The sequence below is a fragment of the Dipodomys merriami genome, unplaced genomic scaffold, assembly GCF_024711535.1.
Source record: "Dipodomys merriami isolate MVZ:Mamm:240054 unplaced genomic scaffold, mDipMer1.0.p SCAF_19, whole genome shotgun sequence".
NCBI classification, from domain to species: domain Eukaryota; kingdom Metazoa; phylum Chordata; class Mammalia; order Rodentia; family Heteromyidae; genus Dipodomys; species Dipodomys merriami.
In genome coordinates this window covers 26770708-26796015 of record NW_027203270.1, presented here as the reverse complement: position 1 = coordinate 26796015, position 25308 = coordinate 26770708, and the positions used below count along the sequence as shown (strand labels likewise).

Below are 25308 nucleotides of genomic sequence, written 5' to 3'. Positions count from 1 at the left end.
CGCGAAAGTTACTGCGTGTGGATATAATTCATAGGGACAAAGAGCAAGAAGATGATTATAGCAGCCAAGTGCTGGAATCTGGAAGAGACACAAAGTAAACTTGGTGCTTGCCCAGGCAGAGCCAGAGAATCAAACAGATCCCACACCCCAGAAAGTCGTTGGACTACACGCTCCCAGGCTGCTTGGGAAGTAGAGGGCTCACGGAGCAGGAGCAGTATAGGCAGAGAGATGGTGGTCACCATGGGGATGGAGAAGAGATCATAGCTGGCAGCTATTTCCTCCTCAGTTAGCAGCTAGGAGCAAAGGAAGAGGAAGGAGTTGCTGGGGAAGGGGAAGGACAGGCTGGAAGAGGGAGATTCCACCATCCACCCTCCATGGCCAAGGGTGCCAATGTGAGGAGGGAAAGGATGGAGTTCAGAGCTCAAGCTTTGGAGTCCTTGGGGTAACACACCTAAACAGACTCTGTAGCCAGGCAGACTTGAATTGGAAGTGGATAAATGCCACTTCTGGTCTGGATGATTTTTTTTGAGCAATTGAAGTGAACTTCTCTGAATCTCTGAGGTTGTCAATCCCAAAATTAAGCCTCACCACACCTGCCACATGGGGTCTCTAAGAACAGATAGTAAAAGAACATGTATAGGTAGGAGGTCTCATGTGGTTGCCTACACCTGTAAGCACCCTCCTTTCTTGGATTCCCTGCTACTCCTACCCACCCCACCCCCACAGTATAGAAGGCTCCTGCAAGACCTGTAAGCTTGTGTGTGTGTGTGTGTGTGTGTGTGTGTGTGTGTGTGTGTGTGTGTGTGTGTGTGTTTTATTTTGTTTTGCTTTGTTCTTACCAGTCCTGTGGCTTGAACTTAGGGCCTGGGCACTGTCCCTGGGCTTCTTTTGTTCAAGGCTAGCACTCTACCACTTGAGCTACAGCACCACTTCTGGCTTTGTTCTGTGTATATGGCACTGAGGAATCAAACCCAGGGTTTCATGAATGCTAGGCAAGCACTCTACCACTAAGCCACCTTCCCACCCCAGATCTGGCTTTTGAATTAGGGTCTTGAGCTCTACTTTAATTTTTTTCACTAAAAGTTGAAGCTTTACCACTTGAGCCACTTCTGGCTTTCTGCTGGTTAATGAATTTTCTGGCTCATGGATTTGTCTGCCTAGTCTGGTTTTGAACCTTGATCCTCAGATCTCAGCCTCCTGAGTAGCTAGGGTTGTAGTGAAATCCACCATTGCCCAGCCCCTGCTAACTTTTCTGTTTCCTGTGTTTCTCGGGAGCATGGGTGGCGCTTTCAACTTTCTTCCCATCAGTTCAAACATGGAGATCACACAGGTTTGCATCAACCAGAAAAATCAGCTTTATTCGCCCATCACCAGCAGAGGGGAGGGGAGACAGCTAGGGGCCGCGCTGGGAGAACAGGGTCCTGGGCCAAGGCCTCAAGGAGGTGAGGCTGGCAGAAGGGCAGGAGGCTCTGGGAGAGGCCATCAGTTCCTGAAGCTCTGGCTCTGGCTTGGGCTCTGGCTCTGGCTGAAGCTGGATGAGGCCTGCTCCTTTAGGATGGGCCGGGACTGGCGAGAGGATGAAGATGAGGACGAGGAGAAGACTGCAGGAAGGAGAAACAGAGGTGAGCAGAACTCTGGGAGCTGAGTTGGCCACCAGAAGAGGAGACCAGAGGTTCTGAAGAAAGGGACTCTGCATAGACCCACAGAAACAGGTGGCAGGGTGTCATCCCGAATCCCCCAGGAGACTTACCTTCGCGGGAAGAATAGGATTGACCAGAATGCTGGGAGGAGGAGATGCTGTAGGAGAAAAAGGTGATGGTTACAGGTGCTGGGGGCCTCTGGGGGCTGGGGGAGAAGGCAGGTTATGAGTCTGGATGGAGGGCCCCCACTCACTGGGCATCCTCGCCCTCCAGCAGGCGGCGGTAGGTGGCGATCTCCTGCTCCAGCCGGGTCTTCACGTCCAGCAGGATTTTGTATTCCTGGCTCTGCTGCTCCATCTCGCAGCGCAGCTGAGCCAGCTGCTCCTCCACGCTGCCTATCAGGCCCTGGATCTGGGACAGCTGCATGCAGTAGCGGCCTTTCGTCTCCTCCAGGCTGTTCTCCAGGGATGCTTTCTGTCAATAGAAAAGAAAAAGAAAAAAAATCAGTGGAAATGAACACTTCTCTCCCTCCAGAGATGTTTCCTGAGAAGAGTATGGCTGATGACCCATGCACGTGAAATGCTGATTAGAATGATGGAGAAAAGTTATCCCACTATTCAGGGTCTTAATTTCTCCATCTCTGTTTGGGTATTGTGATCCCTCAATCCCACTCTAGAGAAAAGAAAGGTGAGATTGCATGGTGGCCATGTGGACCAGGGATGGTGGCCATGGCTGGTGATTTGGGGGCTGCCGCGGGGGTAGATCCTTCCTACCATGCTGAGCTGGGACTGCAGCTCGATCTCCAGGCCCTGGAACACTCTGCGGAGCTCAGTCACCTCACTGCGGCCACTCTGAATGAGCTCGCTGTTAGAGGCCACTTCTTTGTTCAGCTCCTCGGTCTGAGAGAAGAGAGAAAAGCAACAGGTGTGAGGCTCTCCAGAGCCTCCCTTGCTGGGAGTCCTGCAGGATTGGGGGACAGAGGCCGGGGAGAGGCTGTGGGAGAGTATGGAGGCCACACCTTGCTCAGGAACCAGGCCTCAGCATCTCTGCGGTTCTTCTCTGCCATCTGCTCATACTGATCACGCATCTCATTCAGGATTCGGCTCAGATCCACACCAGGGGCCGCATCCATCTCCACACTGACATCGCCGCCTGTCTGACCCCTCAGGGCAAGCATCTCCTAGGCAGGAATAAGAAGGGGGTGATCAGATCAACTGAACCCTCTCCTGGCTCAAACCAGTCTGCCAACCCAAAGCCAGCAGCCACCTCACCTCCTCGTGGTTCTTCTTCAGGTAAGCCAGCTCCTCCTTCAGGCTCTCGATCTGCATCTCCAGGTCGGCTCTGGCCAGAGTCAGATCGTCCAGCACCCTGCGCAGCCCATTGATGTCGGCCTCCACGCTCTGCCGCATGGCCAACTCATGTTCATACCTGGGAAGACAAAGGTAAGAGTCTCAGGTGCCATGCTTGAAGCTTCCAAAAATTAAAGTCTGTTGACCCTCCTGGATGGACAGCCCCGATCCTTTGTCCCCTGCCCTGTGCCCTCAGCTCAGGATGCTGGCTGCTTACTTGCTCCTGAAGTCATCCGCCGCCAGCCTGGCATTGTCGATTTGCAGAATGGGCTGTGCATTCTCAATAGTGGCTGCAATGATCTAGAGTGGGAACAAACGGACAAGGGATCTAATTAGCCAAGGACTCTGCTGCTTGAGGGTGAGGACAGAGGGGGCAAGTCCGGGGGTCTTCTGATTCACAGGTCAGCTCAACTATTGTAAGACACCCTCTCCACCTATCTCAGGGTGGATAAGGATGTAGCCATCTCCCACCTCCCCCAATCTATCCCAAGGCTAGGAGCTGAGCATGCGTGCAAAGAACCCTCACAGGAAGGGACTTGGAGCTCCAGTTTCAGCCTAGAAAGAGATGTTGAGCCAGGGCTGTCTGCCCAAGTCACCCTGGCCACTCCCCCAAGGCCTCTCAGTCTTCCTGTTTGTAAAATAGTATATCTAGAAAGAGATTACCTAAGGTCCATGGCAGACCCTGCCTCTCTCAACGCTCTGTCCAGCAGAGCCACCTACCCACCTTGCTTCTCAGATCTTCAATGGTCCTGAAGTAGGGGCTGTAGTCTTTGATCTCATTGGGCCGTTGCCTCTGGTACCAGTCTCGGATCTTCACTTCCAGATCAGCGTTGGCCTCCTCCAGGGCGCGCACCTTGTCCAGGTACGTGGCCAGCCGGTCATTAAGGTTCTGCATGGTCACCTTCTCATTGCCAGAGAGGAGGCCGCCATCACCAACACCAAATCCACTGCCAAAGCCAGCACCAAGGCCACCAACGTATCCACCACCAAGAGCCCCTCCAAAGCCGCAGCTGCTGCTGCTGAAGCCACCGCCATAGCCGCCCCCCATCCCGCAGGCTCCCCCGGAGGAGAAGCGGGAGGAGGTGACCGACAGACCCCCGTAGGTGCTGGGGGCCCTGCAGGAGCCTCCAGTCAGGACAGAGGAGATGCGGCTGGAGCCGCCACCGATGCCACAGGAGCCCTTCATGGAGCTGGAGGAGGTGAACTGGCGGCTGCAGGTGGACATGGTCCCGAGGAGGAAGGAGAGTGAGCGAGCGAGTTTGCAGACAGAAGCAAAAGGTGCTCAGGGAGACAGAGAGAGGATGCTGTGGCTGCCTGGAGCCCGAGATCCTTTATATACACCTGGGGAAGGCGGGGCCCTCCCGCTGCTGACTCCAGCATTTCATCACTCTGGTCCCGCACAGACGACTCTGGCTTATTCAGCCCAGGGTGGACTCCGTTCGCTGTATGCTGGCTCAGAGTTCCCACCCAGATTTTGGGGGTGTGGGCCGAGAGAAAAACACACATACCATAGAGTCTGTTAGTGACTCAGGCTAGGTGACCAGGAATCATTTCTCATTCCTGGAACTGGAGGGAACAGTGGAACCTTGGTGCTAGCAGCCCGATGGCAGTCACATCCCCAGGCAGTGAGTCAGTCTGTCCAAGGGACAGCTTGCCCCATGCTCAGAACGTTGCCTGAAAGAAGCCTCAGGGATGTCATCCTGGGCTATGAGGTCCCACCTGCCTCTATTCTCTGAGGGTCCTGTGCCCCCATGCTCCCAAGGAGGCACAGCTCCTCCACCCTCCCCCCCCCAACACCCTTACTGGATCAGGGCACCCAGATGGGGTGGGAAAAAGTCCCTACCATCCTGCTCTGAATATTATACATGAGCCTTGGTCTCTCCATGAGCCACAGAACTTTAGTCCTGACCTGTGTTCCCAATAGCTTTCTCTCATGCTCACAGAGTCTAGGTGGGCTTGATAACTTCATACGTTCAGTTGAAGTGACCCGGCTCAGGCATCGCACTGAGTTCCTGTACTGTGTTTGTGACACAGTTCTGTAAGGTGGGTACGCGGTGAGCATCATTCCTACCACTGATTCACGGATGACAGTGGGGATAAAGGAGAGCAGGTGGGCTTCCAAACACACCTGCCTCTGCCTGTACCTGTCCTCCATCCTGAACCTCCCTCTGCGCCTCTCAAATTCACATGCTTTTCTTGATCCTTCAATTACCCTGCAAGTGTAGGAGAAACCAGAACGAGGTGGTGGTTGGATCAAAAACACTAGCCTTTAAGCTGCCACTGTGGGACTCTTTGGGCTCCCAGGGGGCCTTGCAGTAGGTGCCAAGTTTGTCTAATTCCCCACCACTTCCCCTCAGAGCATGGGACTAGCTCTGCCAACAATGAGTTCGGCCTCCATATTGGGCCTGAAAGCCCACCCAGCACTGACAGCTAGAAGGAGAATTGGGAGATGTAGGCCCAGTGGCTTCTTTGGGTACCGCAGGATGGTCCACAGTGCCAGCCTCTATCCTTGTCCTGTGGAGCCTCTATGGAGGTTGGAAGAGTTCAGACAGCTTTGTCTGAGCTCTGCTGAGGATCTGTCTTCATGTCACCTTCCTGCCTGGCACATCTCATACAGTCCTATCAGCACTCAGCCCAGAGGTAATAGCAGAGTAGAAGCATGTGATTTTGGTCTCAGACCTGAGAGAGCGCAAATGATACTCCCCACCCCGGAGCCCAAATATGGGCAGAGGGACCCTAGCATCTGGGACAAATAGTCCAGTCTCCAGTTATCAGGATGTGTCTAGAGTTCAGATCTACCCATGGATCAGTCACCCTCAGGACTGGAAATGGCCCTCAAGGCTACCAATGCCACTAGACCCCAACCAGAGAGTGTGAAAGACTTGCCCAAGGTTGGATAGGACAGATGTACACGAGTAGAAACTAGAACTTGGGCTGGGAATATGGCTTAGTGGTCGAGTGCTTGCCTAGAGTGCATGAAGACCTGGGTTCAATTCCTCAGTACCACATAAACAGAAAAAGCCAGAAATGGATCTATGGCTCAAGTGGTAGAGAGCTAGCCTTGAGCAAAAAAAGCTCAATGACAGTGCTCAGACCCTGAGATCAAACCCCAGGACTGGCAAAAAAAGAAAAAGACAAAAAGAACTTGACTCTATCTGCCTAGCCATTGTTCATGCCAACTCTCACCCTGGGGTCTCTGGGACTATTCATCCTCTGTCCCAGTATACACACATACACTTGAAGAGGAGGGGAACCACAGGTACGTACATATGTACATATGCACGCACGTGCACACACATACACACACACACATACACATATACACACCTCCATTCTAGGGCAAGTTTGGAGGATCATGCACAGCCCAGCTGGGAAGGCTTGTGGTGGGGAGGGGTTTGCATGGCCTGAGAAGGCAGGAAGTTGCTCACCAACCCCTCAAACTCCTCAGCCACCTAGATCAACCTAGATCACCATGTGCCTAGCACTATGGGTGAGGTGAGGGAGACCATGACAGAGTCGAACCTTAGAAAAACTTATTTGTCCCCGGAGAGAACCTCGTGGCCAGGAAGACAGACTGTTGAAGTGCTTGCCGCCACCACCCCCAGTCCTCACCACAAGAGGCTGCTGGAAAGGTGTTACCCGCTAAGTCTCCTCTGCACAAGGACAGACTGCCCTCTTCCTCCTGGAATAGGAAGCTACAGCTGGACCCCAGGCAGAGAAAGAGTGTGGGACAAGTCCTCGGTGACTGTGACATGTATCTGTCCTGAGATTGTCAGGACCAGGGCCACAAAGCCAAGGCGGGCAGGGGGCACAGACTCCTTGCCAAAGAGCTGGCGCCCCTCCCTGCAGTGGAGTCTTCCTCCATCCCTCCCCCAACCCCCTGAGCCCCGCCCCTCCTCAGGCATGAGGTCATGTCACACTCGAGTTGGCTGGGAAATATCATTGGCCAACACCAGGCATCAATGCACACACAGTGATTCTCAAACCTGCCCTGCATCAGCATTGCCCAGGACAAGCCTGGTCGTGGGGCTGTTTTACAAGCTCCCTAGGGGATTCCCAGGCTGGGGAGGCTAGAGGCAGCTCAGGAAGGCTGAGAGATAGAGGACTATGACAGAGCCATGAGTGCACACACACACACCTGGCAGGAGACCCACAGGCTCCTGGGTAACAGGGAGGAAGAAGAAAACTGTTGAGCCAGAACAAAGCCACCTAGAGCTTTTGCGTGCAGAGCTGTTACTGTCCCTGGCACCGGTCAACAAGAGCCCCTCAAAGGAGGCCCAAGGTTCTATCAAGCTCTGTTTTGGGGGACAGAACAGCCCTGCCTCTGGTCTCTCTGTTTCCCTTAGGTCTCCAAGGAATCCCTGCTTGCTGCCACATCCATCTTCCTGTAGAAACACTTCCAGGTCAGCCCCTACCAGGGTGGGTTAATGGTAGAGAAAATGTCCAGGGCCAGCCGAGAAGGGAGTCAGAGCTATCTCTGTCACAGGGGAGTGAATGACGCAGTTGAAGGGTAACATTAACCAGGCTGTCCGACGTGGATGTGAGCAGAGTACGCATGGATGGACAGCAACGCCCCCTGCATGGAATCCCACCACTGATTCCCCAATCCAGGCACAAGCACAGGTCCCAGTAGCCTAGGGCTGCTTGTAATGCCAGAACAGAGCCATCTGAGTTCCTAACAGTGTGCCTTGAGGATCCCTGGGCCTGGTAGACGCTTTCTTCTGGCACACTTTATGGAGAAGAACTTCAGTCCCAGCCGAAGAGCTCAGCTAAGACATTCTGACCCCCTCTTCATGCTCCTCTATTTTATTTTATTTTGCCTGTTGTAGGGCATGAACTGGGGGCCTGGGCACTGTCCCTAAGCTCTTTGTCCTCAGGGCTACTGCTCTACCACTTAAACCACAGCACCACTTCTGGTTTTGAGTGGTTAATTGGAGATAAGAGTCTCACGGAGGCTTTTCTGCCCAGCTGACTTTGAACCATGATCTTCACATCTCAGTCTCCTGAGTAGCTAGGATTATAAGCAGATGCTACTGGCACCTGATGCCCCTATTATTAAGAGTGGGTCCCCACAATGTCGCCAGAAGACAGCCCTCCCTGCAAATAACAGCAACCATGGCAGAAGTTAGAGTTTGGGTAGCTTTTGTCAGTTCAGAGTGGGATCCACTGTCCGCCCTCCCTCGCTCCACCCTCCTGATGCCCGGCCTCCAAGAGAAGGATTGACTCATGGTTCCTCATAGCCTCAGTGTCCCCATCCACACAATGGGGTGCCTCTCCCCAGACTCTCCCTGCTTCCTAGGACCATGGTTCAGATAAATGAGCTCACCCTCCTCCAGGATGAGCCATCCTAGCCTAGGGCTGGTTCTTCAGGTTGGGGCCGGATGTGCCAAGGGGGCTGGGGGAACCTGACTCCTTCCTGCCCCCATGCGAGCTACAGAACCATCCTCGCTGCCAGGCAACTGAGGGGCCCCAGCACTGATAGTACAATGCTTGCCCAGCTCTCTCAGCTGCAGCCAGCCCCCCAAGTGGAAGTCACCCTTCCAACATCAGTGTCTCTACTTCTCATCCTATACTGTGCCTTTCAAGGTCCAGTGTGGGCCTGGGACCCCCTGAAGTCCCCATATCTCCACTACAGCTTCCCCAGGTCCCCAGACTCCACCATGCCAGGAGCTCAGGGAACTCAGGCATTCCTGCCCCCCCTCCCTCCAGGCACATGAAAGGCAGGTGTGTGTAGTAGGGCACAGATCTGAATTCACACACACACACACACACACACACACACACACACACACACACACACACACACACACACACACACCACGCCCTGCAATGCTTTGGGATGGGAGCACCCTACTCTCATTTATCAGTTTCCTCAACCCTTCTCCTTGAAGAAAACCAGGAAGGAAGCTGCCCTGCCCACTGGCTTGCCGATTTACTAGAAGGAAGATGTCTGGGCACCAAACTCCTCCCTGACTGTTCCCTGCAGCTCCCCCTCGCCTGGCACCAGTATGACGTGGAGCTCCTACTCCAAGGGTTCTGTGTGTGGTTGGGACAGGAGACCCCTTCTCCTCCACTTCCCCGCCACGCCGTTCCCCACCTCCTCTGAGGAGCCCTACCCCCAGACAGGACGCCCAGGGAGGCCAGCTGGCCGGGAAAGGGACTCTGCTCCCTGGCATGGCCACTTCACAGGGTCCCCATTTCTCCCCCATCCTCAGAGACCACACACACACACACCTTGTCTCCCACACCTGCTAAGCTACATCCTTCCCAGGAGCACAAGCTTTGTTTCCTGCTCCTGGGGATGGGGGCCATAGGAAATCCTGAGACCCCTTGCAGAAACTAGGCTTTTGACTCTGCCTACCTCCCCCACCTACTCAAACTCCCCTCTTCTCCCCATCTCAATCCACCTCGCCCCTCTGGGGAAGAAGCAAGGGATCACATGAGTCATCGCTCCTGCACCTCAGATCTTCCTCTCCATTTACGGATGAGAAATGAGGCCCCACAAGGAAAAGAGACCATGCATCTGCCAGAGGCCACTGTGCGACTTAGGGGACAAGAACACACTACCTAGGACCACCGCAAGGCTTGGACCATCCTTAGGACCGCCTCCCATGACTTACTCTTTATGTCATGTAAGCTGACCCCTGACCTTGTGTCAGTGCTAGTGAGTGTCCAAGTTTTGGCTCCCCTCACCCCTGCTCCATCCCAGTCCGCCCAAGGCCACTAACAACTTCTGTATTCAAGACAGGGAGGGAGTTCGCATTGAGTCAAACAAGCTTTATTGGAGTTGAGCAGGGGAGTGTGGGGAAGGGACTGAAACAGAGGGCTGAGGCTAGAGAGGCCAGAGGCTGCAGGGCAGAGGAGGGCAGCCGCGTCCCTGCCACCTGGGGGTGGGGGATAGCCAAGGGGAGCCGAGTCCTCAGCGGGTGGTCTGGTGGACCTGCTCTCTGGAGGAGATGACCTTGCCATCCTGGACCTCTTCCACAATGGTGCGCACCTGGCGGGTGGTCACGGCTGCAGGAGAAATAGATGCATGGAGGAGGGCAGACCCCAAGAGAGCCGTGCTCAGTCCCCAGGCCCCTGGGTAGAGGACCACTACCTCTCCCAGTCTCTCAAAGCCGCTGTTATCTCTCTGATGGCCCTCAGCATTGCATCCACATCCCTGCTGCCTTTGGCCCCCTCCTTCCCCTGGAGTTTCATGGATCTTGCTGCCCCCAGATGGTTTATTTGCTTTGGACCCACTCAATGTTGCATCAAATGGATTCTATCTTCTTCTCTCTGCAGTCTCCCAGTCTCCCCCCACCCTCAATCATAACTAGGATTTAAAGACAAAAGACCATATCCCCTTTCTCTTATCAGGATAGCTTCCCAGAAATAAAATCACTTTTGGCAATCTGGCTCAAGAACAAAGACTATAAAGCCAGGTCCCTGTCTCCTCTTCAGATGAGAGTCTCCAGAGCTGGGACCATGTCTCCTCCATTGAACTAAGATCTGCAGGGTAAGGGCCAGTTTTCAACCCCACCCCCTCATCAAACCAGACAGTCTCTCTCCTTTGATCCTTTCTCTGAGCCTCAGCCCCTAGTCCCTCACAGGTCCATTCCCTGACCACTGCGTAGGACCAACCATCACTGCCTGGAACTTCTTGGAGACTGGTGTCCCAGCAAATGGGAAGATGGGCTTCCCACCCCCAGGCCTCAGCCTCCATGATACTTACGTTCTTTGGGCTTGTACTGCAGGCTGCAAAATAAAGGAAAGGAAAGAGAAAAGAATGGAGAGGTTAAATATGGGTCTGAGGGTCCCTCCCTTTACTCCAAACCATGTCCCCCTCCCCCCAACCTTGGCCCCAGGCCCCAACTCACTGGGCATCCTCGCCCTCCAGCAGGCGGCGGTAGGTGGCGATCTCCTGCTCCAGTCTGGTCTTCACATCCAGCAAGATCTTGTATTCCTGGTTCTGCTGCTCCATCTCGCAGCGCAGCTGAGCCAACTGTTCCTCCACACTGCCAATCAGGCCCTGGATCTGGGACAGCTGCACGCAGTAACGGTTCTCTGTCTCTGCCAGGCTGCCTTCCAGGGATGCTTTCTATGGAAGAGCAGAAGGGGTGGTCAGTGGGGGTGTCAGTGGCCTTCCCGGGTGCTGGACTCACCTCTGAGCGTAGCAGCATCCCTACCATGCTGAGCTGGGACTGCAGCTCGATCTCGAGGGCCTGCATGGTGCGCCTGAGCTCGGAGATCTCGCTCTTGCCACTCTGTACCAGCTCGCTGTTGGTGGCTACTTCGCGGTTTAGCTCCTCAGTCTGCAGACAGGACACAGGACAGGGGGGTGCATGAGCCTGGATCCCTCTCCCCAATTCAGATGCCCACTCAGCATCCAGGTAAGCATCTTGGCTGTCTCCCCAGGCCACTGCTACCTTCCTGACCTCCCCTGGGCCTATCCTGCCCTCTCACCAACTTGCCACAACCCAGGCCAGGAATTCATCCTTTGAAAGGTTATGCTTAATCTCTACCAGTGGGAGGCATAAAACCAGCCAGCCCAGGACGTGTAGCCTGACCCTGATGCTAGTTCCTGACTTCTCGAGAGAAGTGGGAAGTCCCGGAAGTTTCGTCCTTCTGCCTCTATTTCCTTTCTCCCTACCCATCCTCAAATCACAGCTTTGGCTTAGTCCCAGGTCTGGTGATACAATAAACAACTCTGACCCCTGGGGTTCCATGGGGCTCACTGAGAATGGAGAGTCCCCAGGCTGCTAGGCAAGGGGTAAGGTTGGAGCTCAGACCCCTGCATCCTATCTCTGTGGCCTGCAACAGACAACCCTCACCTTGCTGAAGAACCAATCCTCGGCATCCTTGCGGTTCTTCTCTGCCATCTTCTCGTACTGGTCACGCATCTCAGAAAGAATGCGGCTCAGGTCCACGCCAGGGGCTGCATCCATCTCCACATTGATCTCACCACCCATTTGGCCTCTCAGCGCATTCATTTCCTGTGGCAAGGGACACATGGTGTGGATAACCTGGGCTTGTCATGACCTCTCACTCCCAAGCCTCCCCACATCACACACACACACACACACACACACACACACACACACACACACACACACACACACACACACACACACACACACACACCTCTTGTTCCGCCCAGCCTCTTCCTTGACCTTCCTAAGGATTTTTGTTCATATTCCCTACATGGACCCTGACAGCACCATCAGACTGTGCATCCATCAGTAGATTGAGGTCTCTCCAAAGACACAAAAAATCAAATTCCTAGGTTTTTGTCCCTGAAATTTCTGCCCAGTCTTGAAACTTCTATGTAAAGCCCAGATTGGAGGGTTGCATTTGACCTCTTCAACTATCTGCTGTCATTGTGAGGGAGGCCCAGACCGGTAAGGAGGCCTTCAAGGGCCCTGGGACATCCCCTGGATGCAGGGTGTATGTGTGCAATGGTTGAGCCCGCCCTGCACACCAGCTCTGGATCACAGGGTCAGGGCACTGCAGACAGGCTAGCCTTGTCAGCATGACTAATGCCAGCCTGCCTTCTCTGCTCTCTCCAACTGCATCCTAGCCCCAGGGACTTGCCACCCACTCCTCAAACTCTTTGACCTGCTGTCCCAGCAGCTCACCTCCTCATGGTTCTTCCTCAAGTAGGCCAGCTCCTCCTTGAGATTCTCGATCTGCATCTCCAGGTCGGCTCTGGCCAGGGTCAGCTCATCCAGCACCCTGCGCAGCCCGTTGATGTCGGCCTCCACACTCACACGCAGAGCCTGTTCTGTCTCAAACCTGCAAAGGGAGCCAGAAGCTTCAGTCTGGCCTGCTTGGATTTACAGGTCCAGATCATGGCTCCTAAGTCAGTGTTTCATGCCTATAATCCTAGCTACTCAGGAGGCTGAGGTCTTAGGATCATAGTTCAAAGCCAGTCTGAGCAGAGAAGTAGGTGAGAATCTTATCTCCAATTAACTAGCAAAAAAGTCCCAAGTGGAGCTGTGGCTCAAGTGATAGAGCAACTAGCCTTGAGCAACAAAGCTAAGAGACCGAGCCCCAGCCCTGAATTTAACCCCCAGGACTGGTGTCCTCGTTTCCTGCCTGCTTTACTTTTCTCCAGGGCTCTAAGGACTCATGAGGGAGGATGCAAAGGCAAGTTTCAGCCCTTGACTGTGGAACCATCACAAGACAGGATCTCACCATTGGCTTCCTGACCTCTCTCCTCTCTGCCTCCTCTCCCTTCCCCCTCCTACCAGCTCCCTAAACCCAATGACCTCTAAAACCACTGTGTCTGCTCATCCTGGAATAAGGGATGGGCTCTTAGTTCCCAGGATTCTTCCCACTCCTCAGACTTGGATCTGTACACATGCAACCAGAAGTCCTGGGCTAAAGAAGGATGTCCCTAGCTCCTCCTCCTCCCTGAGCTGGCCCAGTCACTCAAGCCTGCTAGCTGGCACTCACTTGGTACGGAAGTCATCAGCCGCCAGACGGGCATTATCGATCTGCAACAGGATGCTGGCATTGTCCACAGTAGCCACAAGGATCTGGAATTGGGGGGGAGGGGCACATGAGTGAGCAATCAGATCATTGGATGAGGGGCAGGTTCTGAGTTGTTCTTCCTGACTGGGGACTGGGATGCCACCCTCTCAAGTCCCTCTGCCCGTCCAATCTACACCGTACCACCACTGTTTCCAGAGGCAGACAAGCTGTATGTAGTCTGACAAGCTGTCGCCTCTCCTACTGTTCCCACGCGCACACATACATACCAGCCCTTGTCTCTCCACAAAGACCTCCACCACAAGCCAGACTCATTCTGAAAATTGAGGAGGCAGGGGCTAGGAGAACCAGAGGAGAATGAGAGAATATCCTCAGGGCAGAAGCTATACCAGAATCCCAGAGAGCAAAGGAGAAATAGGGCATTCCTGCTGATGTGTGTGTGTGTGTGTGTGTGTGTGTGTGTGTGTGTGTGTGTGTGTGTGTGTGTGTGTGTGTGTGTGTGTGTGTGTGTGTGTGTGTGTTACAACCCACTGGAGTTTCCCCTGCGAAAGGTAGTTAGAGAAGCCTTCACCAGCAGTAGTTTCGTGTCGGGAGTCATAACCCCTGGGCTCAGGCAGGCAGCCCCACCCTCCAGGGTTTGCCAAGCCCCAAGCAAAGAAAGGTCTGGGGACCCCTGAGATTACCACACACACACCCTCCTTCCTCACCTATAGCAGTACCTTTCAGCCCACTCAAACCTCACCATTCCCCCTCCAAAGCCCATTCAGCTGACCCTGCTCCAAAGGAGAGATATCCAGTAGCTAGCCCTGCTGTGAGGCCCCGCCCTCCACACGCATCCTCCTGTCCTCTCTGATACCCCCAGAGGAGGAAGCATAATTCCAAAGGGCCCCAGGGGGCTTGTTTGTCCCCACCAGAGGAGGTTGTAGACTCCTGAAGGTCAGGCCAGAGCCAAACTGCCTTTGGCTCCCCTAAAGCACTCAAATAGGGAGTCCAGGACTCCATAGAGGGCAGGGGATGGCAGAGAAGTTATGCCTCCATCATGCCCCTCCAGCCAGCATCCCAGGGCTGGTCCTACCTTGTTCTTCAGGTCCTCGATGGTCTGGTAGTAATGGCTGTAGTCTCGGGCAGGCCCCGGGGCTTGCTTCTGGTACCAGTCCCGAATCTTGATCTCCAGCTCGGTGTTGGCCTCCTCCAGGGCACGGACCTTGTCCAGGTACGTGGCCAGACGGTCGTTGAGGTTCTGCATGGTGGCCTTCTCACCCCCCGCCAGCAGCCCATCAACCCCCCCAAAGCTGCCTCCATAGCCACTGCCAGAGCCGAAGCTGTAGCAGCTGGAGTAGCTACTGCCTCCCAGGGCGCTGGCCAGACCACTGGCCGACCCCAACCTGCAGGAGCCAGCGCCTAGGCTGCCCGAGAGCCGGCAGGAGGCACGCGACGAGCTGCCCCCCAGGCCCGAGGAGCCCTTGATGGAGCTGGAGGAGGTGAACTGGCGGATGGTGGTGGTCATGGTAGGCAGAGGGCCTCAGGCACAGAGCAAGAGGGCTCGGGAGGAAGAGAGAGGTGCCAAGAAGCGTGTTGCTGTCGGGGCTAGTCTGCTTCCTTTATAAGTCGGCAAGTGGGCGTTGCGATTTCAACAGGCTTGCTGCTCTGTTTCCATTCCCCTGGGCTTTCATCACCCCCTGGCCGCTGGCCAGCTCCCAGGTAGCTCTGGGCCCCCTCCCCTCCCACCATCAGGGCTCTGCCTCATTTCTCCAAACCCCCGATGCTAGGTGCCCTATGCGTGTGCGTGTGTGTCTCTGGTCTCAGGCCCCGTCACCTGTGATTCAGGGAGGCCCTCCAGCTACGCTTTCCCATGACCTAATACGGAGAAGAAGAGAAGGCGACGTCACCACTGCCACCCAGCTCTCCCAGGAAGCTGCCACCCCAGCCCAGCTACCTGGATGCTGGATCTGATGGGGAAAGAGGGTGGGGAGCGAGACACCCCAGCTCTTACGCCATTCCACACCACCTACGTGGCAGGAAAGGACTAGGTGCTGGGGAGATCGGAAGGACCAGGGAGGGGCCCGTCCTGCCTTAGAATCTGGACCTGAGGCCAATGGGCTGGACTCTACCACACTCAGACTCCTCAGGCCTCAGGCAGGACACTGAGACTCAGGGAGGAATGGACTGGGCACAACAGCGCCTTCTCACTCCTCAACTGGACTGGACTAGCTACCCGCTTTGTTCTTCTTCTTCTTCACCAAACCACAGCACCCATCCCTCCAGCAGTCCTGATACTCAGGGACCCTTCCTGAGACTGCAGCTCTATCTGGTCAGTTTTCTGACCCTGCTCCCAGCCCTAGATCCCCTTGGAGCTCAGCCTCCTCTTCTAAACCTTATCCTACAGGTGGAGCATCCAAAGAGGAAAAAGGGGAGGTGGGCTGTAGGAGGGATGTCCTATGAAGAAGGGATTGTGTGGAGAATGCGAGGGGCTTGTCTCCCATTTCCTTCACCCCTCTGCACCCCCAGACACCTCAGGGCAAGGGGAGAAGTCGAGATCTCAGATCCCGGCCAGGTGGCAAACATCCCTCTCCAGCACTGCACTCCCACCCCCTTGCCCAGGATCCCCACCATACAGCTCCTGGGGTGGGTCTTGGGCCCCACCCCACCCCTACAACTCCACCTTGCCCTGCCCATCACACAGAGCCAGCCCTCCATCCCAGGGTCCCAGCAGGCTTGCTGGGCAGAATGTGGTCTTGTTTCAGACTGCCAATGGGTTCCACCTCCCAGACAGGCCCAGACAGACCCTGCCAGCAGGTAAAAGAGATTCCCCAATAGCTCACAGCTGCCAAGTCACCAAAGCAAACAGGACGCCCCCCACACTCACATGCACAATGGCCACCCCGTCCTCCCCCCCCCCACAAACACACCCAGCTGAGCCGGGAAGAGCCGGTCTGGCTTCCTAGACAATACCCCACTACTGCCACCTGATCACCCAGCAGTGTTCTGGACCATTGCTGCAAAAAGGCCCTGCCTGTCCCTCCTGACTCTGCTCTGACCCAGGTAATATTCTAGAACATGTATACAACGCCACCACCACCACCCCCGAAAATCTGAGGGCCGTCCTAGGAACCAGCCACAGGAGACAGGGCCCAGAGACTGACTCTTAGAAACATTCCCACCCCGGCAGACTGTCTCAGGCCTCCACCCCCAATCCTTCCACCTCCTCCCTTCCCATCTTCCCAGGAGCCCCAGGCTGGGATGGAGTGGGCAGAACAGGTGGGCAGGTGACAAGCGATACCAAACGCTCTGTGAATTCTCCTCCTTCCTAGTCTGCCCAACCAGATAGATCACAAGTTCAAGGACTGTGCTTCAGCAAAGCTTTATTAGCAACCACTGGGGTAAACCCAGCAGGTCCCTGGATCAGGAACCGGGGAGGGGGATGGGAGAGGGAGAGAGGAGGGGAGCAGGTGCAGAGCGGCAGCAGATCATGAAAGAGGGCCCCGATGGACACTCCAACATGAGAGCAGGTTCTAGGAGTTGGAGGCACGGACTGCTCCAGCACTGGGCTGTCACCTGGAGCTGGGGGCCTCAGTGGGTAGAGCGGTGGACCTGCTCTCTGGAAGAGACCACTTTGCCGTCCTGGATTTCCTCCATGATGGTTCTCACCTGGCGGCTGGTCACGGTGCCTACAGGGGGATGATGGGGGGAGGGGTAGTGTAGGAGTCTCAGACAGGAGTCTTCACCCCAAACTCAGCACAGAAGGGTCCTTCTCTTTTCTTCTCCCTCCCTCTCCATCCCTCCCCTGGACAAGGCAGCTCTTACCTTCCCGAGTGGACTGGGAGGCCATGGAAGAAGAGGAGTACTGAGTGGCTAGGCTATAGGAAGAGAGAACACCTGTCAGCTCACTGGTGCCAGCTTGCCGGCAGGACCCCTCCCCCCCAACCCTTCTGGGGAGCTGCAACACCTGGGAAGGCCCGAAAGAGAGGAGAGGAGTTCTCACACCCTGGGAAACCATAGCTAGGCATGCGTGGAGAAAGATCAACTAACACAGGCTCCCAGCCGGCCTGCCACGGGAGGAAGGAAAGGAGCAGCCCAAGGCATTTTGTGACTACTCTGTGGCCACTAACCCCAGATTTACAAGGAGAAGCTGAGCAAGCGGGGTTTTGTTTTTCCATATCCTAGAGGGCTCAACAAAATACTCCATTAAAGCAAGAGAGATTGTGGTTAGACTACCAATGGACTTTACCATTGGCAGAAAGCAAAAAAAAAAAAAGCCTGGAATGTATCATTAAAAATGGGAATGAGCACCAGTGGCTCACGCCTGTAATCCTAGCTACTCAGGAGGCTGAGATCTGAGGATCACAGTTCAAAGCCAGCCCGGGTAGGAAAGTCCAGGAGACTCTGATCTCCAATAATCCACTCATTAAAGGCCAGGAGTGGCACTGTGGCTCAAGTGGTAGAGTGCTAACCTTGAGTACAGACAAGTGCAGGGACAGAGCCCAAGCCCTGAGTACAAGCCTCAGGACTGGCAAAAAAAAGGAGATCCCGGAGCTGGGTCACCATACTGGCCGCGTCTATGATCGCTCCGAGACCATATACAGCCGGCTGGTGCTATTTCATCAGGGAGAGCTGTATTCCATGGCAGGGAACTTTTGGCAGAGCTCCCATTATTTACAATGGATTCTGGATAAATAAGATCTATTGAAGAAGCACCAAAAGGACTTAAAATTTCTCTCAGAAGAAGAGTATTGGAAGGTACAAATATTTTTTATCAAATGTTATCCAAGCATTAGGTGAACATCTTAAATTAAGACATCAAGTTATCGCTACTGCTACCGTTTATTTCAAGAGATTCCATGCCAGGTATTCTCTGAAAAGTATAGATCCTGTATTATTGGCTCCTACATGTGTGTTTTTGGCATCCAAAGTAGAGAATTTAGAGTGGTTTCTAATATGAGGTTGATTGCTGCTGCTACTTCTGTATTGAAAACTAGATTTTCATTTGCCTTCCCAAAAGAATTCCATTATAAGATGAATCATATATTAGAATGTGAATTCTATCTACTAGAACTAATGGATTGTTGCTTGATCGTGTATCATCCTTACAGACCTTTGCTCCAGTATGTGCAGGACATGGACCAAGAAGACACGTTGCTTCCCCTTGCATGGAGAATAGTGAATGATACCTACAGAACGGACTTTCATGATCGCTCTAGCTTGCCTACGTGTGGCCTGTGTTGTACAGCAGAAAGATGCCAGACAGTGGTTTGCTGAACTTTCTGTAGACATGGAGACGATTTTGGAAATAATCAGGGTTATTTTTAAACTGTATGAGCACTGGAAGAATTTCGATGAGAAAAAAGAAATGGCTACTATTCTTAGTAAGATGCCAAAACCAAAACCACCTCCAAACAGAAATCCCCAGAGTGATTCTCTACTAGTGGCAGGGCCTGGAGCTACAAGATGATGGTGGAGAAGATAAGGCAATAATTCCATTGCCACAGTCACTGGTACTTTCAGCTTTAGGAAATTACCGTGTTTTTCTGACTTAAAGATTTGCTGCAATTACATATGATTTTATTATGCCATTAGACAACAGTTTGGTTTGTATGCTTGCTTTTTTGGAAGAATACTTTTGGTTTCCCTAAATAGTAGAAATAGAATTTTATATGTTAAGATTTAATTTTATAGGAAATTTGTTCAGAAAAAAAGGTGTACTCTCTATGTTGAGTGATACCTATAATAATAATGAAACCCCATACACTAATTTAAACTTTTTGAGTGTAAATGGACACTAACTTTTAGGCTGCTTGTTGTGTGTTAGGGCAAAAAGTTACAGAAGAATAAAAGCATAAAACCAAAAAGAAAAGGAATGGGGACATTCTCTGCCCTTTACATTGGGGCTTTGACCCATAGTCCCAACTCCAAACAAGATTGTCACATGCCCCACTCCTCAGCTCATCCTGACTAATGACATTGCCAGTCACTGAAGCCAGAAACCCCGGGTCATCATCAGCATCCACTCCTCCAGGTGATTACTCGGCGTTTTCTAAGCTCTGATGGAGCCACGCTCACTCCCGTGCCTGGGCGTACAGTCCTGCTGTTTTTAACTCAGGTCTATCCCCTGCCTGTTCTCTCTGCTCCCGGCCTCTGCTAACCCCACACCCTGCCCCAGGCTCCTGATAGACCCCTCTAAACCCTCCTCATCCCTCTCACCCATTCACCCCTGTACAGCCAGATCACACCCCTCCCCTCCAGATCCTTCCACAATCCCTTTATTGCCATCATCTAGTCTAGACCCTGAATGGTTCTCTTGCACTCCTGCAACTCTCCTCACTCACACCTCCTGTCTGTCACTGGGGTCCCAACACGTCTCCCTGGGCCAAGCTAGTCACCAGCCTACCCCCATAACTAGTGTTTTGGCACCCCCAACTCACTGGGCATCCTCGCCCTCCAGCAGGCGGCGGTAGGTGGCGATCTCCTGCTCCAGCCGGGTCTTCACATCCAGCAGGATCTGGTACTCATGGTTCTGCCGTTCCATGTCACAGCGCAGCTCGCACAGCTGCTGCTCGATGCTGCTGATCAGGCCCTGCAGCTGGGCCAGCTGGGCCCCGTAGCGGGCCTCCGTCTCCGCCAGGCTGTTCTCCAGCGATGCTTTCTGCAAGCCAAGGGATAGGATGGATGGAGGGATGGATGGATGGATGGATGGATGGATAGATAGATAGACAGATAGATGGTAGATGGATGGAGAGATTATAAAGGACCCTTCCCTACAGCGGACGCCCAGAAAAGGGATCCCATTTGGGTGCATTGTGGGTGCTTCCAGGACAGAGAGGGGCAGGACCCCTGAGCATGAAGTAACATGATAAGAGAGGGGCGTTTCTGGTTCTCTGAGTTGAGGTTAGTGGGAGGGGGGGCAGTCCATGCAGCAGGGCCCACCCCAAGGTAACAGATACAAGGCAGGGCATGGGATGTGGGTCATACCATGCTCAGCTGCGACTGCAGCTCAATCTCCAGGTTCTGCACAGAGCGACGGAGCTCGGTGATCTCCGTTCTGTTACTCTGCAGTGCCTCCGTATTGGTGGCCACCTCTCGATTCAGCTCCTCAGTCTGGAAGAGAATACCTTCAGCAGGGGGCTTAAGGCTGTCCCCAAGCCTTTCCCTCTTTGAGCTGTACCTGGGTCTCTTATGCGTTGCTAAAGCATTGGCACCAGCCTGTAAAGAACTTAGTCGAACTCAGTACACTCTGCAGAATGAGCACTTGTCCCCCTAACTGACCCCAAAGAGAGATACCCCTATCCCCCATCAGCTGTCCTTTGTGAGCCAGTTGCTGCTTTCCCGGAGCATGAGTTTACACATCAAAGACACATCCTGTAAGTGTCACGGGTGGATGGAAAACCCTGGGCTGGGTTGTGAACACCTGGACCCATTTAGGCCCTGGAGGAGTGCTGTGTGAGGCTGAAATATCTCTGGGCCTCCCATCTGACATGAAAGCATGAGTGTTGATCCCAGTGGTTTCCAAAGATGCTTCCAGCTGGGACAGTCTGAGGATCTGCAGTAGCTGTGGCTTGCTGCGGCACGCCAGGGCTGGTGTGGGTACCTAAGTGCACACCTGCTCCCACACGGCCACCCACCTTGCTGAAGAACCAGTCCTCCGCGTCCTTGCGGTTCTTCTCCGCCATCTTCTCGTATTGGTCCCGCATCTCATTGAGGATGCGGCTCAGGTCCACGCCGGGAGCCGCATCCATCTCCACATTGACATCGCCTCCCACCTGGCCACGCAGGGCATTCATTTCCTGGGCAGGGGGGAACAAAGTAGGAACTTAAGCAGAACTACCCTGAGAACAGATTCTGGGATGCCAGTGAGATACAAGCAGGTGACAGCTAGGCAAACAGACAGCTAGCTCCTCACCCTCAAGATAGAGGGACATGCCACATCTCAAACACACAGGATTCTGGGTACCAGCCACCTCCCCTGACCACTTCTGAACATCCCAAGACTGCACTGGGGCAGAGAGGGAAGGCAACTGCCAGTGTATGGAAAAGAGAAGGCAGCCCCCGCTCACCACCCTGATCCTCTGATGCATCCCCCCCCACCAACCCCACAGGCTGAGGCCAACATCTCCACATCCAGGGGATGAGTGAGACAGACCTAAAGGTAGGTGTGTGTCTGTACAACCTTGAACAAATCCCTTAACCTCTCTGAGCCTATTCCTTTAAGGCAAAGAAAAAAAGAAGCTCTTTCTCCTATTGTCCATATCAGCTGAAATAATGCCTGTGAATCTGTGCTGGCCAAATGTTCCTGGTTATTAAGACTATTATAGTTAATTGTACTAATTAGCATTGTGTGTTAGACTGATTTGCTCATTCGTAAGTTAACTGTCACCATGCAGTAGGCCATGCCTAAGGGGGACAAGAGCAGGATGTCTGGAGAAGGGTTAGAAGTCCCAGGGCCTCAGGTCCCGGCCAGGCACCCACCAAAGAAGAGACTGGGCCCTCGTAGTTGGCTCCCAGACAGATTGTGCAGCCCAGGCTGACTGTTCCCAGCCTTTGCCAGTCCACCCTCACCTCCTCGTGGTTCTTCTTCAGGTAGGCCAGCTCCTCCTTCAGGCTCTCGATCTGCATCTCCAGGTCGGCTCTGGCCAGGGTCAGCTCATCCAGCACCCTGCGCAGCCCATTGATGTCGGCCTCCACGCTCATGCGCAGGTTGAGCTCCGTCTCGTACCTGGCAGAGTTGGAGGTATAGGCTGTGGAGTGTCCCCCAGGACACCCTGAAACCCCCCCCCAGAGTGCTCCAAGGGATGCAGGGCTGGAGGACCACCCCTAGGCCCCCGGCAACCAGCCAGGGACACCTGGACTCACTTGGTGCGGAAGTCATCAGCTGCCAGGCGGGCATTGTCGATCTGCAGCACAAAGCTGGCATTGTCGATGGTCGCTGCCAGGATCTGGGAGGGACAGTGGGCTCCCTGAGCAAACATCCCTGACACCCCAGGTTGCAATATCCCTTCTGCAATCTTTTAGGGAGTGGTCCAGGACAGGAAGGAAAGGGGGCCCATTGTACCTTCCTCTGAACACCTGGCTGTGAACCCTTCATGGAGGCCTGATCCCCTAGCACAGGTAAACAGGGATACCAGGACCTCGCTCCTCCAACTCAATTTGCCTCCAGGCTTACTTGCCACCTCCTCTAGGAAGCCTTCTTGGGTCACTTCTCCCTGCTCATCTCTCTTTCCCAGCACTTCAGATCAGGGCCAACCTCATCCATGTTTCCACCGTTTGCCCTCGCTTCCCCCTCTGAGCTTGCAGGGGAATGAGGCCACTTCAGAGCTGCTCTTTTTTGGAATTCCCTGACCTGGGCACCATGCCTGACTCAGAACCTGCCTCTGGGGTACGGTTGTCTAATTAAGTGATTAATTAATTGATTGATGAGGTTCTAACTGGTCCCACCTCAAATCCTGGGCAAGGCTTTCTTTTCCCACAAGGCATCTGGGTGGTTGAAATGAGAAGGTGAAAGGGTAGGGCCCAGGAAGGAGCCTAGAAGACTCCTTATTACTGCTGCTACTACAAATGTGAGAAATGTCCAAGAAATGCCCGGATTAAAGGCCACAGGGTACAGAAGAGAAGAGGTTCTTGCATGCAGCCAGAAGGGAGCAGAGGAGAGAAGAGTTTTCCAGTGGCTAGGTAGAATTTGACATGTTACCAGGCTGGGGGCTGCAGCATAGAAGAGCCAAAAGGGAGAAAACACATATTTCTAGGGTCCTTCCCAACCCCCCCACTCCCAGAGACCCCCCTCCCCCAAGGCCCTATGTTCTTTAAGGACCCTGGGTCAGGCTGAGGAGTCTGGGGGAGGGGGGGAGGCATTTGTTCTCATGTGAATTCTGTGGAGACCCCATTCCCGCTCTCCTCGCTCTCCTCATTCTCCTCGGTGGTACTGAGAGCCCCAGCAGTGGGAGGGGGTTCAGAGGCCTAGTAAGGCACTGCTGGCTGACCCCCCGCCCCCCCACACACACACAGCCCAGAGTGCTGACTCACCAGGGATCCCCTGGCTTCTCTGCCACCCAGACCAAGCAGAGTATCTGATCTGGCACTGCCAGGAGCTTGGCTTCCAAGGGGGAAATTACAGGAATTCCCCTATCTGGTGGAGGTCCCAGGCCGCGAGGCAGGCAAAAGTCCTCACAAGGCAGGGCAGAGCAGCACCAGACCCAGCTGTCTACCCCAGAGTCTGGGCAGGCCTCAAGGTCCAGATTCAGATCAGGCCCAGCCTGCTTTATCCATCACTGCTGGCCTGGGGGCTGCAGTACTACGGTCCCTTCCAGATCAGGTGTGTGCCAAGATGGGAGCAGCCAAGTTTTCAGAATGCCAAGACCATGTTCTTAGAGATCATGAGGGGAGGGGTGTCTCCTCCATCTGACTAGCTTCCAGTCTAATGGGAAAGCACAGCTCTCAATTTCAGAGAACCCCTGCCTCACTCCCCCACCAGAGTGATCACTCCAGAGAGAATGAGAAAGATTCAACACACACACACACACACACACACACACACACACACACACACACTTAACACGATCAGTAGGGCATGTACTGCACCCCAAAGTGTTGTGGAGACTGGATCCTAAGATCTGGGGATAGAAGACAAATAAACATCTATCTGGGAAGGCTGCTGGAGGAGGTGAGGCAGACAAGAGGGCAGCCACAGAGAAGAAGAGAATAACCAGAAGGCGAGGTGAAGCCTCATATCCCGCTCCCACCATCAAAGACTTGAAGCTGACCCCACCCCAGACAAACTCCTCATAGGAATAGAGGAGCTCTCCTACCCCAAGAACTCAAAACAACTTCATGGCACAGAGTATCTCCCAGGCCCAAGACCCAAGGATGGCATGGGGCTGGCCCCCCAAGAAGAGAGTGAACGAATGAGGGAGGTCTGGGATGGGAAGAGTTGTTTGCAAAATCTGAAACAGGTCCACAGCACTGGTGGCTCAAGCCTGTCATCTTAGCTACTCAGGAGGCTGAAATCTGAAGATCATGGTTCAAAGCCAGTCGGGAAAGAAAAGTCTGTAAGACTCTTATCTCTAAGTAATCCACAAAAAGCTAGCAGTGGAGCTATGGCTCAAGTGGTAGAGCACTTGAGCAAAAAAGCTCAGGGACAGTACCCAGGCCCTGAGTCCAAGCCCCTGTACTAGCACAATTTAAAAAAATAAAGGGCTGGGAATGTGGCTTCGTGGTAGAGGCTTGCCTCACATGCATGAAGCCTTGGGTTCTATTCCTCAGTACCACATATGCAGAAAAAAAACAGAAGTGGTCAAAGGAGGAGGCAACAATGCTTGATAAGAAATGTATTCATTATCTTGCCCAGGTAATTGTAACTCCTCTGTACAGTATTTTCACAATAAAAAAAGAAAAAAACAGAAGTGGTGCTATGGCTCAAGTGGTAGAGTACTAGCCTTGAGCAAAAGAAGCTGACAGTGCTCAGGCCCTGCGTTCAAGCCCAGGACTGGCAAAAGAAAGAAAGAAAGACAAAGGTAGGCACTCAAGCAGAGGGCAAGGAACAGGGGCTTCCTACCTTGCTCCGCAGTTCCTCAATGGTCTTGAAGTAATGGCTGTAGTCTGGTGCAGGCCCAGGCCCCTGCTTCTTGTACCATTCACGGATCTTCCCCTCCAGGTCCGCGTTGGCCTCCTCCAGGGCACGCACCTTGTCCAAGTAGGAGGCCAGGCGGTCGTTGAGGTTCTGCATGGTCTCCTTCTCGCCACCCCCCAGCAGGGCATCGGACACACCAAAGGCAGAGCCAAAGCTGGAGCCAAAGCCCCCTCCCAGGCTGCAGGTGTACCCACCGCCGTAGCCACCCCCCAGGCCCGCTGAGAAGCGAGAG

The 25308-nt window shown here is 53.9% G+C and overlaps 3 protein-coding genes and 1 pseudogene across 6 annotated transcripts; 1 reads left to right on the top strand and 3 right to left on the bottom strand.

Annotated features, from left to right (window-relative positions):
• Positions 1–1889: 1889 nt before the first annotated feature.
• On the bottom strand, positions 1890–4214 carry LOC138830439 (keratin, type I cytoskeletal 16). 3 transcript variants are annotated; one of them, XM_070026818.1, is made up of 7 exons: positions 4001–4214; positions 3714–3916; positions 3207–3289; positions 2912–3068; positions 2659–2820; positions 2414–2539; positions 1890–2114 (listed from the first exon to the last, which is right to left on the bottom strand). In XM_070026818.1, exons 1-7 carry the CDS (start codon positions 4212–4214, stop codon positions 1890–1892), a joined length of 1170 nt encoding a protein of 389 aa, XP_069882919.1. The 3 variants fall into 3 exon arrangements, with proteins under 3 accessions (XP_069882919.1, XP_069882920.1, XP_069882918.1); XM_070026819.1 differs by having other exon boundaries at positions 3714–3999; positions 4081–4184; XM_070026817.1 differs by having other exon boundaries at positions 3714–4214.
• Positions 4215–9781: 5567 nt separating this feature from the next.
• On the bottom strand, positions 9782–15036 carry LOC138830438 (keratin, type I cytoskeletal 17). 2 transcript variants are annotated; one of them, XM_070026815.1, is made up of 8 exons: positions 14538–15036; positions 13427–13509; positions 12607–12763; positions 11803–11964; positions 11158–11283; positions 10849–11069; positions 10704–10726; positions 9782–10003 (listed from the first exon to the last, which is right to left on the bottom strand). In XM_070026815.1, the coding sequence occupies exons 1-8, from the start codon at positions 14967–14969 to the stop codon at positions 9909–9911; spliced, it is 1299 nt and encodes a 432-aa protein (XP_069882916.1). In that variant the 5' UTR covers positions 14970–15036; the 3' UTR covers positions 9782–9908. The 2 variants fall into 2 exon arrangements, with proteins under 2 accessions (XP_069882916.1, XP_069882917.1); XM_070026816.1 differs by lacking the exons at positions 13427–13509; positions 14538–15036 and adding an exon at positions 13240–13321.
• A 1996-nt stretch (positions 15037–17032) lies between these two features.
• LOC138830437 (keratin, type I cytoskeletal 42) lies at positions 17033–25172 on the bottom strand. The gene is made up of 8 exons (XM_070026814.1): positions 25002–25172; positions 22307–22389; positions 22013–22169; positions 21079–21240; positions 20429–20554; positions 19882–20102; positions 17267–17319; positions 17033–17130 (listed from the first exon to the last, which is right to left on the bottom strand). Exons 1-8 carry the CDS (start codon positions 25170–25172, stop codon positions 17033–17035), a joined length of 1071 nt encoding a protein of 356 aa, XP_069882915.1.
• On the top strand, positions 18021–18913 carry LOC138830499 (cyclin-C pseudogene; annotated as a pseudogene).
• Positions 25173–25308: the final 136 nt, after the last annotated feature.

What these genes read in the sequence shown, in the direction of transcription:
- LOC138830439 (XM_070026817.1), bottom strand. Translation starts at nt 4,214, where the DNA reads ATGTCCACCTGCAGCCGCCAGTTCACCTCCTCCAGCTCCATGAAGGGC. An exon ending in TTGAAGATCTGAGAAGCAAG is followed by an intron (nt 3,290 to 3,713) that starts GTGGGTAGGTGG and finishes TTCCCACTCTAG; the next exon opens with ATCATTGCAGCCACTATTGA. An exon ending in TGAAGAAGAACCACGAGGAG is followed by an intron (nt 2,821 to 2,911) that starts GTGAGGTGGCTG and finishes ATTCCTGCCTAG; the next exon opens with GAGATGCTTGCCCTGAGGGG.
- LOC138830438 (XM_070026815.1), bottom strand. Translation starts at nt 14,969, where the DNA reads ATGACCACCACCATCCGCCAGTTCACCTCCTCCAGCTCCATCAAGGGC. An exon ending in TCGAGGACCTGAAGAACAAG is followed by an intron (nt 13,510 to 14,537) that starts GTAGGACCAGCC and finishes CCCCAATTCCAG; the next exon opens with ATCCTTGTGGCTACTGTGGA. An exon ending in TGCAGTCCCAGCTCAGCATG is followed by an intron (nt 11,070 to 11,157) that starts GTAGGGATGCTG and finishes GCTCTTCCATAG; the next exon opens with AAAGCATCCCTGGAAGGCAG.
- LOC138830437 (XM_070026814.1), bottom strand. Translation starts at nt 25,172, where the DNA reads ATGCAGAACCTCAACGACCGCCTGGCCTCCTACTTGGACAAGGTGCGT. An exon ending in AGGACTGGTTCTTCAGCAAG is followed by an intron (nt 20,555 to 21,078) that starts GTGGGTGGCCGT and finishes ATTCTCTTCCAG; the next exon opens with ACTGAGGAGCTGAATCGAGA. An exon ending in CTCCCAGTCCACTCGGGAAG is followed by an intron (nt 17,131 to 17,266) that starts GTAAGAGCTGCC and finishes ATCCCCCTGTAG; the next exon opens with GCACCGTGACCAGCCGCCAG.